The sequence below is a fragment of the Camelus dromedarius genome, chromosome 27, assembly GCF_036321535.1.
Source record: "Camelus dromedarius isolate mCamDro1 chromosome 27, mCamDro1.pat, whole genome shotgun sequence".
NCBI lineage: Eukaryota > Metazoa > Chordata > Mammalia > Artiodactyla > Camelidae > Camelus > Camelus dromedarius.
Genome location: NC_087462.1, coordinates 3,744,812 through 3,762,684, shown reverse-complemented (window position 1 = coordinate 3,762,684; position 17,873 = coordinate 3,744,812). Strand labels below are relative to the sequence as shown.

Genomic DNA, 17,873 nt, shown 5'->3' with positions numbered 1-17,873 from the left:
TTATGGTGCTTGCTGTATGCTAGGCACTGCTCTAAGCTGTGGCCAGCAAACTTTTTCTGTTAAAGGCCAGATAGTGCATATTTTAAGTTTTGTAGGCCAACTGGTCTGTCATGACTACTTTACTCTGCTGCTGTATCCAGAAATCAGCCACAGATAATTGTCACAAATAGGCATGTCTGTGATCCAATAAATCAGAAAGCCAGTTTGACTTTCTGCTCTAAACTAGCAATAAACATTCATCCATTTAGTCCTCCCCAAACCTACCATTTTTACAAATGAGGCTCAGAGAGGTTAAGTAACTTGCCCAAGGCCACACAGCAAGTTAAGTGACAGATCTCTAGTCAATGCCATTCACTCCTAAATTACTGCTAACTCAGTTATTTAACCATTACTAAAATCAGTTATTTAATCATTACTTGGGAGACACTCTGCAAAAGACTGGAGGAGTACTATGAAAATGAGGTGCTTCCCTGGGACCAACCCCTAAGAATTCCTACAAAGATGCCTCACGGCTTCTATTTTTTCATTGCCTTTTCTGTCCACCTGACAAAAAAATCATCCTTGCAGAAATAATATAATCTAGTAAACCCCCCTCCCCACCAATAATCTAGTAAATTAATGGCACCAAGACAATGTGGTGTATAAGTTAAGTGTAAGGACTCTGGAATTAGCCTGGTATTAATTCTTATTCTTGTATGAACTGTATGTTGCCTAAAGGTATGTCTTCACTACATTACTCTCCAATCTCCACAGCTGTAAAGTGGGCATAAGAACATCTACATATCACAGTTGTTAAAAGGATTAAAGAAAAGAATGCCTATGCCTGGCAGACACAATTCAATAAATACCCACCTAATGGTATCATACACTGGATTTGTTTCTAACATGAAAAAAAGCTAAGGCTTTAAAAACAGTATCAAAGCTTAATGTTAAAGATTGACTAGGAGGGTACCAATCAGTTGACAGGTAAAGACAAACTTTCAATCCCTATTTTGGTATGTTCAAGGCATCCCAGCTGTTACACCCCAGACCAATCTCCTATAATAGGAAGGTCTAGAGTAATGTCCTCAAAGTGTTTAATGCCATGTTATACAACTGGATAGTATATACTCATGTACCTCATGAGACACCACTTTTCACTGAAGCAAAGTATGTTTTCAGTCAGAATCACCTGATATTTATATGTGACTGGATTAGCCACCATTCTAACTGAACTGGCATCAAAGGGAGAACTTAATTCCAAATATAAAACTTATCAACTACTAAGATATTAGAGGAATTATTGCTTTCAGGGTACATTCTATATACACTGCCAAGTTACCTACAGCATGTTCTTGCAGCGGCTCAGGAAGCTCCTTCATTTCTCCCTCGACTAGCTCTCTACTGTCAGACAGGGACTCTGGGAGATTATCAGCATCGTCGTCTTCTACACAGTCTGCAACGCTTCCATTATCGATTTCTGCTTCATCCAACACACTGATATCCATCATGTCGATGTCCTGCAAGTTCTCCAAACTGGTCTCAACGTCCTCCTGTTACACATCAAAATACAACCATCAGATGACTGTCATGGATCCATGTACCCAGCTGACTCACTGACAAGGCTGCACATACCTGTCCATCCCCAGAATTTTCCTCTAGCCCATTATCTTCCACACCCTCTTCTTCTGGTTTGCGCCCTGGAAGAATAATTTATAGCATGAGATCAATGATATGCATTTTCCAGAAGTGACAACTTTCACTTTCTTAGGCCCTAAGCACTACAGAAATAAGAAACCTAAACACCTACAGCACTTCCCAATTTAGGAACACCGGAACCCAGGAACGGTGGGGCCATTCTGGACAAGACAGGCCCTCCTACTACCTTCAGGTAGAAGCAGTTCTGTCCTTATCAACTGGCTGTGGAAGTATGAGGGGCTGGAAATGGATTCTTTTTTTTTTCCCAATGGAGGTACTGGAGATTGACCCCAGGACCTGGTGTGTGCTAAGCACGCGCTCTGCTGCTGAGCTATACCCAGCCCCCGGGAAATGGTGGAGAGAAGACGAGACTTTTTTCAGGCCTGCCCTTCTTAAGGGCCTTTGGTTGTGGGAAGAAGAGTATCTCACACAAATGTGCTGCTTTTTAGTTAAGGAACGTGGAACATGTTCCCCTCAGAGATAATGACATAAAAGGAAAACAAAAAAGAAAAAAAAAGCCTTTCATAATTTTACCATCTAGAGTTAGCTCTTGAGCCACCACACGTGGCATACAGATACCCTCCCACATTTTGCTTTGCATACGTACATGTACTTTGCTTTTAAAAATGACACTGTACTGCTATTTTATAACCTTTTCATTTAACATTTTGTGAACATCGTTCTATATTTTTTTGAGCATTAAACGGAGATATTATCATTGATCTAATTAGTACCTACGGATGGAAATTTAAGAATGAACATCCGGTAATTATTTTTTGCACATAGGTAATTGTCATCTTAGGACATATTTCTATAAATGGCACAATCAGGAAAAAGAGTATGTACATTTTAAAGTCTTTTATTAAAAAGAAAGACACCCCACATTATTATTAAGATAACCCAGGGGAAGGTTGTTCCAATCCATAGTTACATCAATGGTGAATAAAAGTGCCAATTTTTCGGAATCTTTCTTAAAACCAGCTATTTCTTTACCTTTGCCAATGGGCTAGGCAAAAAAAGGAGTACTTGTTTTTACCTGAAGTTATCAGATCACTGCTTTGATTCCATTTTTTTTGGTGGACCACTTGCCCATTTGTAAAAATGTCTCATTTGTATCCTTCCCCGATTTAAAAACCTCTATTCCATTTCTTATCTTACGTTTGTATGTCATATACACAACAGATATTTTCTCCCAGCTCTTCATCAATCTTTTAGTTTTGTTTCTGGGTTTTGGGTTAAGTTTTGTTATCATGCAGCCAAAGCCATTAATCAGATTATGTGGGTAGATGGTTTCTACCTTCATGTTTAGAAGCCCATCTCCACATCAAGACTACATAAATAATCACCTATATTTAGTTCTTTTCCAGTTTTCATTCTAACATTTGACTCTTTCGGTTTCCTGCTGAGTAAGACTATTTTCCAAATGGTTGTCCCACCTGGAAATTGATTACCCAACACCATTTACTAATCTTTCCCCCTCGCTGATTTGAAATGTTGGTCTTGTTACTGTATTTTTTCATCTCCTTGGGACTATTGAAAGTTTCTATTCCCTTCCACTGATCTTTTATGCTTTTTCCAGTTTTAATTACACAGCACTATTTATTTTTTTGACATAAAATACTGGGATTAACTAGAAGGAAAGGGAACTGGAAAGAACGGCTTAACTTCACGTTCTTCTTGAAGAGGTTAGTGATTTAAGAGCAACAAAAACAATGAATAACATTAAGAAGCTGGATACATTTGTAGACTCAAGTTTCACTTTATAGACAAGTTTGACTCTGTTTTGAAAAATGAGATCATTTCCTCTAACTCCCCACATCCAGCCTGATCGCTTAATTTTTCTTGCTAACAGGTTATTTTATAACATTCACAATCTGTTCTGGAACCAAGAGTTCACAGTAGGCAGGTATGCTGGCATTTTTATCTGAATAGTAGTATTTATGTGGGCATCTGCCTTTATTTTTTATATAAATCAAATGAGTAAAAAATAGAAAACTATAAATGATAATAGAAACAATAGAGCTGAAGTAAAATTAGAAATCATTAGGTATGGCAAAAATGAAAAAATTACAGCAAAATGAAACTGTTGATCTCAAGAGCAGGCTTGCCAGAATCAACCTGATTGACTATTTTCAGTGTGAAGGATAAAAATCACTTGTGAATTATATGAAATACACTGTGGAGATGTCTCAAAATCAGAATGTAGTGCAGTTAAGTTTACGTGTCTTGGACCTACTGTCAGAGACGTGCTTCCTATGGCTCCTCTGTATCAGGAGGATGTGGAAAGGGATGCTAACCAGCCACCTTCCTCAGCTGCACAACCTTAGGAAGACTCACTTCCTGCAAGGCCTTTTCCCTCAAAACAAAGATCAATTTAAGGCTACCGAATGCTTTTCAATTAATATAAGAGAAACAGACATTAATTTGCCTATATTTAATGATTACTCTAGTAAGTGTATACAGAATGTGTAACATGGCGGGGTTGGCAGGGAGATAAAAAGCTAAAGCTTAATCATTTATATCATAACACAGGCTTTTTAAAAAACCTCTCTCAGGGATAAGAATTTCCTTATAACGTGTGTTACCTGATTTTTCTATACTCTAATTTCACTCACATTTTTAGGAATATCTTTATTTAGGAACATAGGGGATCGTGACACTAATACTAGAATGCAATACATCACGTGCAAATAGCCTTGGTGGCTGGCTGGGAATTCTTTTACCATTTTATAATATTCCTATGGCAAAACATGCCTTGAGCTTCAAAAAAAAAAATCTGGAACTCAATTCAGTGGTCTGCCAATATGCCACAAAGATACACTAACAGCATTTCCACAGATTTATTGTATTTGATAAAGCTGGTACCATTCTAGAGCATGCACACTGATTTTTGTCCAATTCCATCCTAGTTACTAGGAAAAATCAAACTAGACTACCATACACTTGCCACTCTTTATGCTGTCTTTCTCTCTTTCACAAGAAAGATAGCAGGTTTTCATCAGGCAGATTCAGGGTTCTCCACTTTTAATCCAACTCTTAAGCAGTAAGCACAGGTACACTGCAGCCCAAATTCCTACCAGGGGAGAACTCTCCAGGTAAGAAATGACCTGACCAGAAATGCCAAGAGAATATGCAGTTCTAAGAATGTTTAGTCTTCCATATAGAAAACATACCCCTCACTGGGATGCTTATCAACAATCACTATCTGGGGAAAGATACCCTATTTCCCAAAGACAAAAAACAATGTATTTAATTCAAAATTAATGTGAATGAGAAATATCACTGGCAAAAACTAAAGTGACCGTCTTTGGTACTAAGGGAAAAGGTGCCCCTCAAGTCCTTTCCGCACAGCATGAAACGCCATCATTGTTCGCAACCTCCAAACTACAGGCCTTGCTCAGTTCTTGCCTCCATAACCTGCTCCCAGCACCCTTGCCTGGGACTCTGTTTCTTCTTCCTGTTAAGCTTCTGTCTCAGTGATTATGTCCAAACTCACCTGGCAGACCACCTCTCTGTGGACTTCCGGGATTCCTCTCCTCACCCTGCCCCTGTACCCCTTGTAGCCTGCCACATGTGGGTGGGTTAATATTGTTTAAAAATCTGATTCCATAAACACATTCACACAGTTATACAAATACACTCATTAAAAGATTCACACCATTTCACTGTAAATTTTACTTTACTAATAAAAGATTCACCTTCATAAATCATGAAAAAAGCTACTCTGTCTTCTCCCCATTGCACTTCTGAGAAGTAACCACTGTTATCAGCTTGGTGGTCCCTCAAAACATTTTTTTGGGCATTTACATACGAATATCCTACAAAGGAGAATTAACTATGTAATGGGATCATATCGTATATACATTCTGTAATTTGCTTTTGTTACTCAATAAAGGCCTTGGAATATTCTCTTGCACTATGTATTGCTCCACTTCTACCTTTTATTCCGTACTATAGAGTTCCTTTCCTTAGTTCAGTTACCCACCACGCAAAGCAGCTTTATTAATTTACCATCTCCAATAGCTACCTATTTCCTCACACTCTTGCCAACCTGGAGCATTGAGAACTGTGTAAGTTTTTACTATTGTAATAGGCAAAAATGATACCTTATTACTTTTATTTACTTTCCTTCAATTTATAGCAAGGAAATCTTTTTTTTGTATATGGCCATGCTTGTTTTTCCTTTTATTTGTGAATTGCCTATTCATGGTCTGCTCTTTGTCAACTGGCTCATGTCTATTTTCCTTATTAATTTGTGAGACTATTTAATGCTTTCTAGATATTTACATGCTGTAATATTTTCTCCCAGCTGTTGTATCTTATTTATGGTGTCTTTTATTAAGAGAGGTTTAAAACTTTTATGTAACCAAATTTAATTTTCTTTATAATTTCTTTTTTTTTAAGTCTCATTTCAGTCCTTCCTTACCACTACATTACAAAAGCACTATTCTAGCTGGAATTTCTGTTTTGCATGGAAGAAGGTAATAGAGCTTTTCCCCACCATCAGATAGTAATTGTTCCAACATCACTTACTGAAAAAATCTTTACTGCTTCCTTTAGAATGAACAAATCCTACAACTCTCCAAGTTTCCAATATCCTACCATTAAAATGAGGGCAAGCGTGCATCACTTTTTTTTTCATTTTAGTTCTTCTTGTGTATTTTCTTTTTGATTAACTTTAGATCAGACAAATTTCAAAGTTTCTTTTTAGGTTAATTTGAGGGGAACTGACAACTTTCTGATATCAAGTCATCGCATCTAGGAACTTTCTCAAAATTAGTCATGTCACAAGTCTTGAATATTTCCTTTCAGCTTTACTTATTATATAAGAATACTGTGTCTTTAATGTTCTCTCTCAAGACCTTAAGTCTTTGACTTGCAGATGATATTATCACTGCCATCTCAAAAATACAAGAGACTCAAGTGATGAACATTTTTAGCTAGCTAGAGAGTTTCACAGGTGCACTGTTCATATTAGCTACGATTTTATTTATTTACATATTTATTTGCATTTCTTAAGCTGTCATTGGCTTACTTCAGATTGCTTTACCAGTAGTTAATTTCTTGAAACACACTGAGCCCAAAAGACCTTACAGACCCAGCACTGGCTGAGGAGTTGATATCCCAGTAGCAAAGAGTACAGTACCACTCTCTGCAGAAACAAGGAGGGCACCTGGAAGAAAGAAATGGCTGATTCCCAGTGTGAGGAAGGGAAAGAACAAGACACTGGAATACCCTCTTGTGCCAGAAACTAAATGTTCAAAAAATGACATGAACATGATAATGTCATGAATACAAAGAAAGTCTCAGGAACTGTTGAGTATTAAAGGAAACCAAAAAGATATGACAACTGAATGCCATGCATGACCCTGGATTTTTTCTTACTTTGAGTTATGAAGACCATTATTGGAACAAACAACTAAATCTAAATAAAGCCTAAGCTTAGATAATAGTATTATATTAATACTAACTGCTTGATTTTGGTTAACTCTGGTTATGTAATGTTCTTGCTTTTAGGAAATACTGTAGTACGTAGAGGCAAAAGGGTACATGCCTGCAACTTATCCTCAGTTCAAGGAAAAAAAAAGTATATATGGGGTGATGGAGGGAGGGAGGGAGGGGGAGAAAGGAAAAGGACAACAAAACAAATGTTATAAACATTTGAGGAATCTGGATGAAGGATATATGAGAATTTCTTACGTTATTCTTGCATCTTTTCTAAGTATGAAATCATGTCAAAAGAAACAAAACAACCCAGCAACACAGGATCAGACAATAGCTTAAAAAGCAAACATGCTGACTTTGCTTTTCTAGCTAAATTACATTGCTGATAATTATTTCAAAAGATTTTGCTGGGGGCGGAGGATATGGCTCAAGTGGTAGAGTTCATGTTTGACATATAGAGCAACTTGGGTTTAATCCCCAGCAGTTCCTCTAAAATAAGTAAATAGGTGAACCTAATTACCTCCCTCCAATTAAAAAAGTTAAAAAAAAAAAAAGACTCTGCTAAACAAAGTATTGGTGTAAAACTACTCTGGAGGAACGCTGAGATTACCTGAGGTATGCTTCTAGGATTCCGATTAAAATAATTAGATTTCAAACCATTTGAACTTGTTCAAACAGGCAAAAAAAAAAAACCAAAACAAAACAAAAAAACCCACCAAAACAAAAAAAATCCCACCCTATTTTCAGTTAAAATCATAATAAAATCTAGTAAGGTAGTTGTAAATAATTCCATACAACTTACATTGCCCTATCAAGTGTCAAAATGTTCTGTAAAAACTCCAGAACAGAATTATACCAAGCATAAGAAACCAGACACAAAAAGAGTTTGTCTTGAACTGGTTCTATTTCACATGAAGTTCTAGAATATTTCACATGAAGTTCTAGAATAGGCAAAACTAATCTACGGTCAAAGTAAATACAATTTTTGCTGGGGGGGGGGGGGCGAGGGAACTGATACGGAGTGTGACTGGGCACGGGAACGAGGAACCTGACAAAAATGCTCCATATTTTGATACCTACTTACCACATCTCATATGCAAAAATTCCAAGTGAATTCAAAACAAAACCATAAATACTACTCTATAATGCAGAATGATTTTTAAAGATAACTTCAAAGCAAAGGAGGGCCTTTAAAAATACAACATAAAATCTAGCAGCCGTATAGAACAAGTTGACTGTGCTGCCTGTGTTAGTATTAAATATTAAAGCTTTAATGACCAAAACATTATAAACAAGTTAAGTCAAATGACAGACTGGGAAAAAAACAATTGTGACATTTTATACAGAGAAAGTCCTCAAAGCCAATAAGATCAACAACCCAGCAGAAAAATGGGCAAAGGGCATGAAAAGGCAATTCAGAAAATACAGATGGCCAAACATTAGAAACTATGCAATTTGTGAAGAAATGTCAGTGGAAACTTTACCTGTGGGAAAATTCAGATGAATCCTATGAAATACTTCTATGAGGCAACATTTTAAAAGATAAATAATATTCAGTGTTAAGTGAGAGTTTAAAGGAACAGGCACCCTCCCCTGCCCCTAATGTTGGCAGATATTAACCAGTATAGCCTGCTGGAGAGCAATTTGTTAGTAACTTTACTTTTTAAAAATTTTTTTTGGTGGGGGGAGGTAATTAGGTTTATTTATTTATTTTTCAGAGGAGGTACTGGGGACTGAACCAGGACCTCCTGCATACTAAGCATGTGCTCTACCACTTGAGCTATACCCTCCCTGTGAGTAGCTGTTTTTAAAATAAAATGCACATATCCTTTGACCCAGAATTCTACCAAGTTAACTAAAATATATTCCTTTAGTGAAGATATTCCTGGATCATGGGAACACTGAAAACTGGAAAATGTCAAGTGAAAACTGGAATGAACCTCAACCGTCCAGTAATAAGGAGACTGATGAGCTCAACTGTGGTACAATCATATGAAGGATTACCACTCAGCTGTTAAAGAATGAGGTCTTTTTATTTTCAGCACTATGGAAAAATGTCCTTAAAAATGCTAAGAGAAAAAAGCAAATTAGCAAATATTTTGTATAGTAGAGAAAAATATACACAGGTGTGCCCACATTTTTCTGTATTTATTTTTAGGTGACTGGACACACACAGAAAAGTCTGGAAAATATGCCCACACTTTTAATAATGTGTTACCTCTTCAATGGTAAGGAATTTCAACATTTTACTTAATGCATAGTTTATATTTCTAAAAACCTTAGTACAAGTATTTCTTTTCCTATTAAAAGGGGGAAAAAAGCAGAAAAAGAGATCCACGAACTGTTCCCCCTGCACCCCTGCCATGATTGTCTCTGTTGATTTTTTTAGTAATCTTTGCTTTGGCAAGAATATTTACTTGGGCAAAGCCAAAAATGCATGATGTACTGTGTGTGGACCACAGAAGTGACTTCATTCCAAAGGGACATCACTGACTGCTGCTCTCTCAGAGCTTGTACCCCAATGCAGCTGACATCGGTGCTTGCCTCTAGATACTTCACACCCAATTCTCCACCACTGGCCAGGCAACATGAATATTTCATTTGGTCTGGGGCAGAACAACAAAGCCTCCAGTTGCCAAGAGAACTTTCAGAATAGTCCAAATGCCTAGTTTTAGTTGATTCTTTCTTAAAACAGTAGTTGAAATGTGTCACTGAATTAAATTAGTAATTCAATGAGTAAATACTAAGCCAGCAGAAAGACAAGGAAGACACAGCCCATGTCCTCAACAATCTGATTATGACATAAGGCAGGATGACATAAATGTTAAAACTCATATCAGGAACTAGGCCACGGCAGTGCTGGGGACCTCAGGAGAGAAGGGCTGCTACTGGTGGGATCAAGAGATTGTCTCCTGATGAACAAGGACTTGAATGCAGACAGATGAGAAAGAGGAGTGGGTGGAGCACATAGGCTAAGGCTCAGAGGGCCAAGAAAGTAAACTACAGGTGTGGGACCTGATTAAAGGTGAATGAAACAGAGGAAGGTGGTGGGGGAGGAAGTGGGAAGGGAAGGTTTAGGGCAGATGGTGAGGATCATTAACATCATGTAGAATTTGGCTCTTAACCAGTAGGCAGTTTTTAAAAGTTATGTCTGTAAAAGTGACAACTCTGTTTTGGCAGGTGATATTTAAAAGGGAAGTTATTTTCCACACATCAGACCAACAGGAGACTCAAGTAGTCCTAAACACTCTCTACTTAAGGAAAGTTAAGGGTCTGGATAAGGAAAAGCTGCTAAGAAAACTACAGAAGAAAATGAGCAGAGGTACAAATACCCCATCCATCTTCTGAATTCCCAAGTACCATGGAAAAAGAATACAGTGGAATGATCTTGAAAGAAAATGCAAACCTCCATCCAAGGCCCTTTTGATTCACAGGGCAGTTCACAGCCATTTAACAGATGAAGTTAGTTTTGAAAGCAGCTCTTCACATTAGCAATGCTTATAAAATACCTTTGCTGGATCTTTTTGATGTCTTCTTGTTTCCTTCAGAGGTAATTTCAATTTCATCGGGATTACCTCCTTCATCTTCAATTGCCTAAAGGGAAGGTAAAAAGAAAGTTCACCCAACAAAGCAGCATACAGACTTGACTTTCACAGAAGCTGTAAGTTGCTGATCTGGAAAGGGCCTCTCTCCACCTGTTCATCTGTTTGCTAGTTCTTTCTCTACACTGAAGCAAGGGCTCTGGAGTCAGACTGACTCTACCAGATCTTAGCTGCGTGGTCTTAGGCGGGCTTACTTAATTGCTGAGTTTGTTTTTCACTCTGGGACATGGTACTAATAAAAGTTCTTACCCTGGAAGGCTGTTGTGAAAATTCTTATTGATGTAAAGCAAGCACTCACCAAACATTAGGCTTATTTTTTAGTATTATCACCACAATCTGACTCATTTTATTTCTGGGCCCAAAGGAACTCAAAAAAGGAAAGGCACTCTCTCCAATTACCTATAACTTCACCCAACAATGTGCTGTTTGACCCGCTCTGACCCCCTCTCCATGCCACACCTGTACTCAGCACTGCCTGGACTGAATACTAGCACTTGCTGGCTGAGTTCCTGCTGTGTGTAATGTGGGAGGGGACGTGACATGTATTACCTTATCCCATCACACGTATCTATGACTCCAACGGTCTTACTCTCAACCACTAAGTGACCTGCTTCATAGGATACAGAATTATAAGGTCTCTTGGCAAGTTCCACCCAAAGAGTCTGTCACTTGAAAAGCCCCCACCCATGCTCAGCACTGTGCCAGGTACCAAGGAGACACTGTGGGGGCGGCAGGAGTACCCAACATGTCAATGCTGACATCCTTACATATTGGGCTTCATGTTTAGATTTTATTGACAACCCTTTCTCTCTACTGGACTGTCCGGTGAACGTAAGTTCTGTTTAAATCCATTTCAAATAATGTTTTATTTGTAGGCAGTTTCAGAAGTTTCAGATTCTCAGGAGTTTCCAGCTTAGTGAAGTCTAAATTTAGAATAGGACCTGATGGCTCCACACCTAACCTGTATCAGGACCAAGAAAACCTCTCCCTTCTCTATAAAGCCAGAACAATGAAGAACTGGAGTTCTGCCCTGGGATCAAGGAAAGCATGAACAGAAAGCCCCTCACTCTCTTCCTGAGGACAGAAGATTCTGAAATACCACTAGGAGAATACAAGAACTACCCCAGACAAGAGGGTACCAGTTCGCCCCTCAGCGAGTCTCCTCTGGTGTAGTGTTTACAGGGTCGTCCCTGGGGGGATCTGTGGACTATGAGTCATCCTTATACGCCTCAGCAAATTAACCTTGTATGTTCCCTCCACCTTTTCCTCTCTTGCCCTTCCTAGAAAAAAATTAAAATCTGATTGACAGCCATAGAAGAGAAAAGATCGGTATTTCCAGACTTGCTTGACAGGGTAGGATCCTGATGGGGGTATATGCTGATGGCATTTATGTTTTGTCAGCACATCCCTAAGAAACTGAAAAGAAGGAAAAAGGGATGGATTTGTCCTCTCAGAGATGACAGTGATGGAAGATGTCTGAAGCCACATACCAGTCTCAGCCCCCAGCCTGATAAGAAGGTTCAATGCTATCACATCAGCATTGCAGGCTTGCAGATTGTCTGGGGAGAAAACATAAAGCCCTCCAATTTGGCTTTGTTGATAGGAGGCCCTGGTGGCTAAGAACACGGATCACATCTCCCCTGGTACCAACCCTCACCCTGCTTGCATCTCCAGGTAAACATCTTGGTCAATGAATTGCCTGTCCAGTCTGGCTAAAGGAAGTTAGTATCCATAGTGAAAGAAACACAGGCTCGAGTAAAAGCCTAACTGACTCAGGTCAAATAATTCAGCACTCTCAAGCCTGAGCTTCTTCCTCCGGATAACAGGAAATAATCCTTACTTCCTCTAAATTGCAATTAATAAATAAAACCCCATTCTCAGTTGTTTGGGAGACATGAGGGCGGAATGAGTCACAAACCGCACTGTCTGCAGGGGTTGGGGGGGGCGGTGCGGGGATAGGTGGCAAGGCTGAGAGATTACGCAGGAGAAACCCCAAGACAAGAGGAGCTAGACAGCAAAAAGGCAAAGAAAGAAGCCACAGGGATACGGCAGGCACAGGTGAAGAAAAAGGACACATTTACTTAACTCTGTGCTTTGCACACGCATCCCCCAGAACCCTTCAAGGTAGGGGCTAGAACTCTCCTTGCAAATCACAAATGATGGCAGCGAGAGAAAAGGGAATTGCGACAGCGATCGTATCTCGAGTGTTTACACGCGCCAGGTAACACGCCAAGACCGTTTGTTGCCATCTTACTTAATCCTAACACGAAAGAGCTATTACTTTCTTCTGATACGAGAAGAAACAGGCTCAGAGACGATTAAGTGTCTTCTATGCTCAAGATCGGGCCATTGAGACCGGCAGAGCCCACCCTCTGCCTGCCTTTAGGTTCTCCTCAAGTCTAACTGTATTCTACATTTCTGGTCGCTCTCACAAACAGTACTTTCCCTCCCATGCTATTTCCGCGAGCCCGTGCCGGCAAATCCATAAGCCGTTTTTCCCCCCTTTAAATGTTTTCTCGACATGTTTACCTTGTAAATTAACCCCCTATTCAAGGCTTCTAGGCCCTAACAGATCAAGGAGCATCTACCTCCCTGGAGGAGATCCCCGCCGCCAGCACTGGCTCAGGAAATCAGCCGGCCTGGGTTCAAATCCCGATCTTCCCTCCCCGGCCGAGTGACCTTGGCCAAGTCTCCCAACGCCGCGTAGTAAGTGAGGATTTCAAGGTTCGGTGTCCACTTTGAGAGGCTGGGGTGAAACAAGCCGAATAAAGCCCTCGGCGCAGTGGCCGATGTCTCCCGTCACCCGAAACTTCCCCTGTTCGCGTCAAGATTTTATTTCTCTTTCTCTCTCCCCGAAGCGGCGCTGGGCTTTGAACCTGGGCCGCGCTGGGCTCCGAGCTCCCGCCGGGGCCTGGGAGGAGCCGGGAGAAACCCCGAGCGCCAGGCCCCTCGCAGGCCGCAAACGGGGCCGGGGGCGGACCCTGAGGCCAGGAGACCCCTGCTGCGGCCGGGGGGAGGGTCCCTCGACCCACCTCCTGCCCACCCCCAGGGCCCTGGCTCCACCTTTTTGAGACGCTCCATCAAAACGCTCTTGTTGCCGCTCGAGTCCAGATTCCGTTTCCTCAGCTCCGCCCGCAGATCGATCACCCGCAGGTCGCTGAGGCGCCGCGTCCCGGTCTCCGACGAGGCGGAGCTCAGAGCCGCTGCGCCCGCCGCACCCGAATCGCCTAGGCCTGACAGAGTCTCCGCCATTCCAGGGACCCTGGCTCCGCCGCCCACTTCACACAGAACCAGCCGGATTTACCTCGGCTCCTAGCACAAAATGGCGCCGCCTGCGAGGGAACCGCTCCAGCCGCCCCAGCGCACCTCTCTTCTGCGCAGGCGCACCCGGCGCGGGTTCGACGCTCCCTGTCGCGTCTGCCCATGCGTGGTGAGAGGCCTGGAGGCTGTGCGCAGACGCGTTGAGTCTCACTGGCCTCCCGCCGCGAACCGCCGGGGCACATGCGTGCTGCAGTTACGGCGCCTGCGCTTTGTGGTGGGGCACGTGCGGTTGGTCGACACGCGAGCGAGCTTGCTGCTAAGACCCCTGGTAAGTGCGGCACGCATGCGCGGCCGGAAAACGGGGCGGGAGAAAGCGAGTGCGTTTTCCTCTCTGGCGGCGCCATTTTGTGCTTAGAGCCGCTACAGCCGCCGGCGGTGTGGGGAGTAGGTGGCTGAGACGGGAATCCCGGGATGGCGGAGACTCTGGCAGGGTCCGGCGACTCGGGTTCTGGCACGGCCGCTGTCGTCTCGGGCGCCTCGGAGGTCGGGACGCGGCGGCTCAGCGACTTGCGGGTCATCGATCTGCGGGCGGAGCTAAAGAAGCGGAACCTGGACACGGGCGGCAACAAGAGCGTCCTGATGGAGCGGCTCAAGAAGGTGAGGCGGCCCAGAGCCTCGAGGTGGTGCAGGAGGCCGGGGCACGCCCCTGCGTGGGCCTGTCACAGCGACTCCTGGGTCCGGGGCGTCCCGGCCCGCTCCTCTTGTGGCCGACCCCAGCCCGAGCTGTCACGGACCGGGGGGCCCAGCTGTGTGACCTTGGCCCGTCACCGCCTCTGTCTTGCCTCCTACCCTCCCTCCAGTCAGTCGCCTCAGGTGCGCCAAAAGCCCATCTTAGCCCCTGGGTGGCCCCGGACTCTTCCTGGGGCTCGGGTTGCAGGTTCGGCTGTGTGACCTTGGATAAGTGCCTTTCCTTCCCTGCGCCTCAGTTTCCTCTCCCTGAGGAGCGGTTGACTGAAGCTTTTTCGAGGTTTCACAGGAAAGAAGGCTGTGCTTGTTCTTGTCCCGGGACCTTTGCACTTGCCGTGCCCCTCGCCTGGCTGTTCTCCCAGGTCGTCTTCTGGCTGGCGCCTTGTTGTCATTTAGGTCCGTCTGGGATGTCTCCTCCCCGACCACCCTTCCTAAGTGTTGCTCCACCCCCTTGATTTTCTGTATCGCCCCATCCTGTGTTTATGCGCTACCTCGTAGTATTTTATACATAGTTGGGGAAGGAAGGAGAGGGCTGGATTGTCGTCTTCCCAATCAGAACAAGCTCCTTGAGGGTGGGGACTTTGTGAGTTCAGCGCTGAGTCCCAGTCCTGCGGAAGGCACCGGATACCTGTTGAGGAACCACCAGCCTCCTCCCTACCCAAGCTGTTTGGTGTTCTTCCTCCGTAGAGGTCAAAGGTGTCCCGTTGAACAGCAGTCAGCACTTTGCGCATGCCAGACCAGTGCAGCCTCTCTGTTTGTTACCTTGTTAACTTCAAGTAGAGGCAGTTTGGAGGTTAGGGGCCATCTTGGAATTCTCTGACCCTGGATTCTGGAGCCCTACTTTCACACCTCTTTGTCTTTTGGGTGAGGGCTGCAGAGAGAAGCGGATTGTGCGGGATTCATCCTGTGCCTTTTGGGCTTGCAGCCCAGATCGCAGAACCAGAGTTGCTCTTTGCACGGAAGGGTTTGCCTTTGTTTTGCTGGGAAGTTGTTACAGAGGACAGTGTGTGCCCTGCAGCTCTTAATAATATAAAATGTATCTCTTCCTAATAGGCGGTTAAGGAAGAAGGGCAGGATCCTGATGAGATTGGCATTGCGTTGGAAGCCACAAGCAAGAAGACTGCAAAGAGATGTGTTAAAGGTATCCGCTTGTACTTACTGCGGCTTGGGGGCTCTGCCTTTAGAGAGCTTAGCTAGAGAACTGGTATTTTAGCATTCTCCCTATCCTCCAAGTCAGGAGACCTCCTTTGATCCTCACTGTCCTCCATGTAACAGGCTTGCTTTTTCACCACCTAACGTGTAGCTTTGTCAGGGTCCTAGGGAGAAATAAAGAGATTTGTGGGTGCCAAGTAAAATTAAAATACATACTAAAAACATCTTAGCTCTTGTCATTGGAATTAAAAAAGAACTAGAGTAAGGCACACTCTTAAAGCTGCCCCAGCTGGTCTGAGCAACCAAATGTGTCTGCTTGGCTTCCTTCCTGGTTCAAAAAATAGGTCTTAAACCAAGGAAAACGGCACCAACCTGAGACCAGCTTCTCTAGGGTCCAGAATAGATTGTTGGAGTATTTGCACTCAGCCTGTGTTTTACCACTGTGATTTTTTTTTTATTCAGATATAATTCACCTACTCTAAAATTCACCTGTTCAAAGTATATAATGTGCTTTTCAATGTATTCACAAAGCTATGCAACCATCACCACTTTATAATTCTAGAACATTTTCATCACCCCAAGAAGAACCACCCATGCCCATCAGCAATTTCCATGTCCCCCTCCCCCACCCTTAGCAATATCTAATTGAGGTTCTGTCTCTAAGGATTTGCTAATTTTGGACATTTCATATAAATAGAATCATATAATACCGCCTTTTGTGTATGGATTCTTTCACTGAGCATCATGTTTTCAAGATTCATCTGTAGTATAACTTACCAGTGCTTCATTCCTTTCAATGGCTGATAGAAGTTGTTTTGGAAAGCATTTAATTCCATAAAACTTTGAAACTTCATTAGCTATCATCCCCATTGTCCGATTTTACTGTGATAAGGACAATATAATTTGAAGCTCCTGTATGATGGGCTTGTTTTTCTTGCAAAGTGCGGCACAAAAATTCTCACAGCTGTACATGTCCCATTCATCTAAAGAACTGCCAACTTCAGGCGATAGAATACAACTGCTTAGAAAGTAAAAAGAAATGATTTTCTAGCAAGACAACTTTTCCAGAACTCATCTAACTAAATCTTGTGCACGTGTTTTGAAAGGTTAAATTTTCGAGTTAGGTTACATAAGGGATTTAAGTTTAAATTTTAAAACATTGGTGTGTGTTTGCTGCTCATGAAAATGTCCTTATTTCAGCTGTAAACACTGACTATCCAAACAAATACAGATTGCGAGAGATGGGTCTATAGCAGGAGACATACAGATTCCTCTTTATGCTTTGCTGTTAAGTTATCCAGCAAAAAATCCGATCGGAAAGTCTGATTTTGAATAGCTGGAGCAATTTAAAATTTAAAGTTTAAAACTTTATGTAGATGCTCATTTAGAGTTGTGAGGTTCAAAGCTTATTAATCAAAATATTCTTGGCTCCTAACAGATCTTTGAATCATTAGAAAAACTAAACCTTAGCTGAATGCTTCAAATACTTGTCTGAGTGTCTGGGTTAAAGCATAGGTCAAATCAAAGCTATTTGGAGTTAGCATTTTGTCAGAAAAGCCTTGATACTAGTTGGTTCCATTGGTATGGAGGGAGCGTTTGTACCAGTACAGCTCTAACTGGGATCTGGGACTAGAAGGGCACGGGTCCCTTCCCCTTCTTTTTTCAGAGAAGTCACCAAAGCCCAGGGAAGAAACAGGTGGCCAGGGTCCTGGGGCAGAGGACAGCTCCTGCAGGTTGCAGATCCATTGTGTTCTTTGGAGGTGTCTGGGCACATGGTTAGTTAATAGAAGTACTCCTCATGGTGTCCTGATGAAATTAAGTCCTCGAGACCAGCAGTAATCAACCAGTAGATTCCCAGCGTCTGCCACAAAGTTGGGGTAATTCTGGGAGTTCATGAGTAACTGCTACCTTTCAAAAGTAGAGGGTAGCTAAACTTTCTGAGAGAAAATTTTGTTGTAAATCAGAACAAGAGTTCTCTCCCCAGCTCAT

The 17,873-nt window shown here is 42.4% G+C and overlaps 2 protein-coding genes across 3 annotated transcripts in view; one reads left to right on the top strand and one right to left on the bottom strand.

Moving 5' to 3' along the window:
- Positions 1-14,097, bottom strand: part of SAFB (scaffold attachment factor B) — a 32,788-nt gene extending 18,691 nt beyond the window's left edge. For both annotated transcript variants that reach the window (XM_031437022.2, XM_064479783.1), the window contains exons 1-4: positions 13,788-14,097; positions 10,632-10,716; positions 1,615-1,679; positions 1,326-1,532 (exon numbers count right to left, since the gene is read on the bottom strand). In XM_031437022.2, coding sequence (XP_031292882.2) covers positions 1,326-1,532; positions 1,615-1,679; positions 10,632-10,716; positions 13,788-13,976 — 546 coding nt within the window. In that variant the 5' untranslated portion in view covers positions 13,977-14,097. The remainder of the gene's footprint in view (positions 1-1,325; positions 1,533-1,614; positions 1,680-10,631; positions 10,717-13,787) is intronic.
- Positions 14,098-14,314: 217 nt separating this feature from the next.
- The window catches only part of SAFB2 (scaffold attachment factor B2), a 31,252-nt gene continuing 27,693 nt past the window's right edge, over positions 14,315-17,873 (top strand). Inside the window, exons 1-2 of the mRNA XM_031437021.2 lie at positions 14,315-14,642; positions 15,786-15,873. Coding sequence (XP_031292881.2) covers positions 14,457-14,642; positions 15,786-15,873 — 274 coding nt within the window. The 5' untranslated portion in view covers positions 14,315-14,456. The remainder of the gene's footprint in view (positions 14,643-15,785; positions 15,874-17,873) is intronic.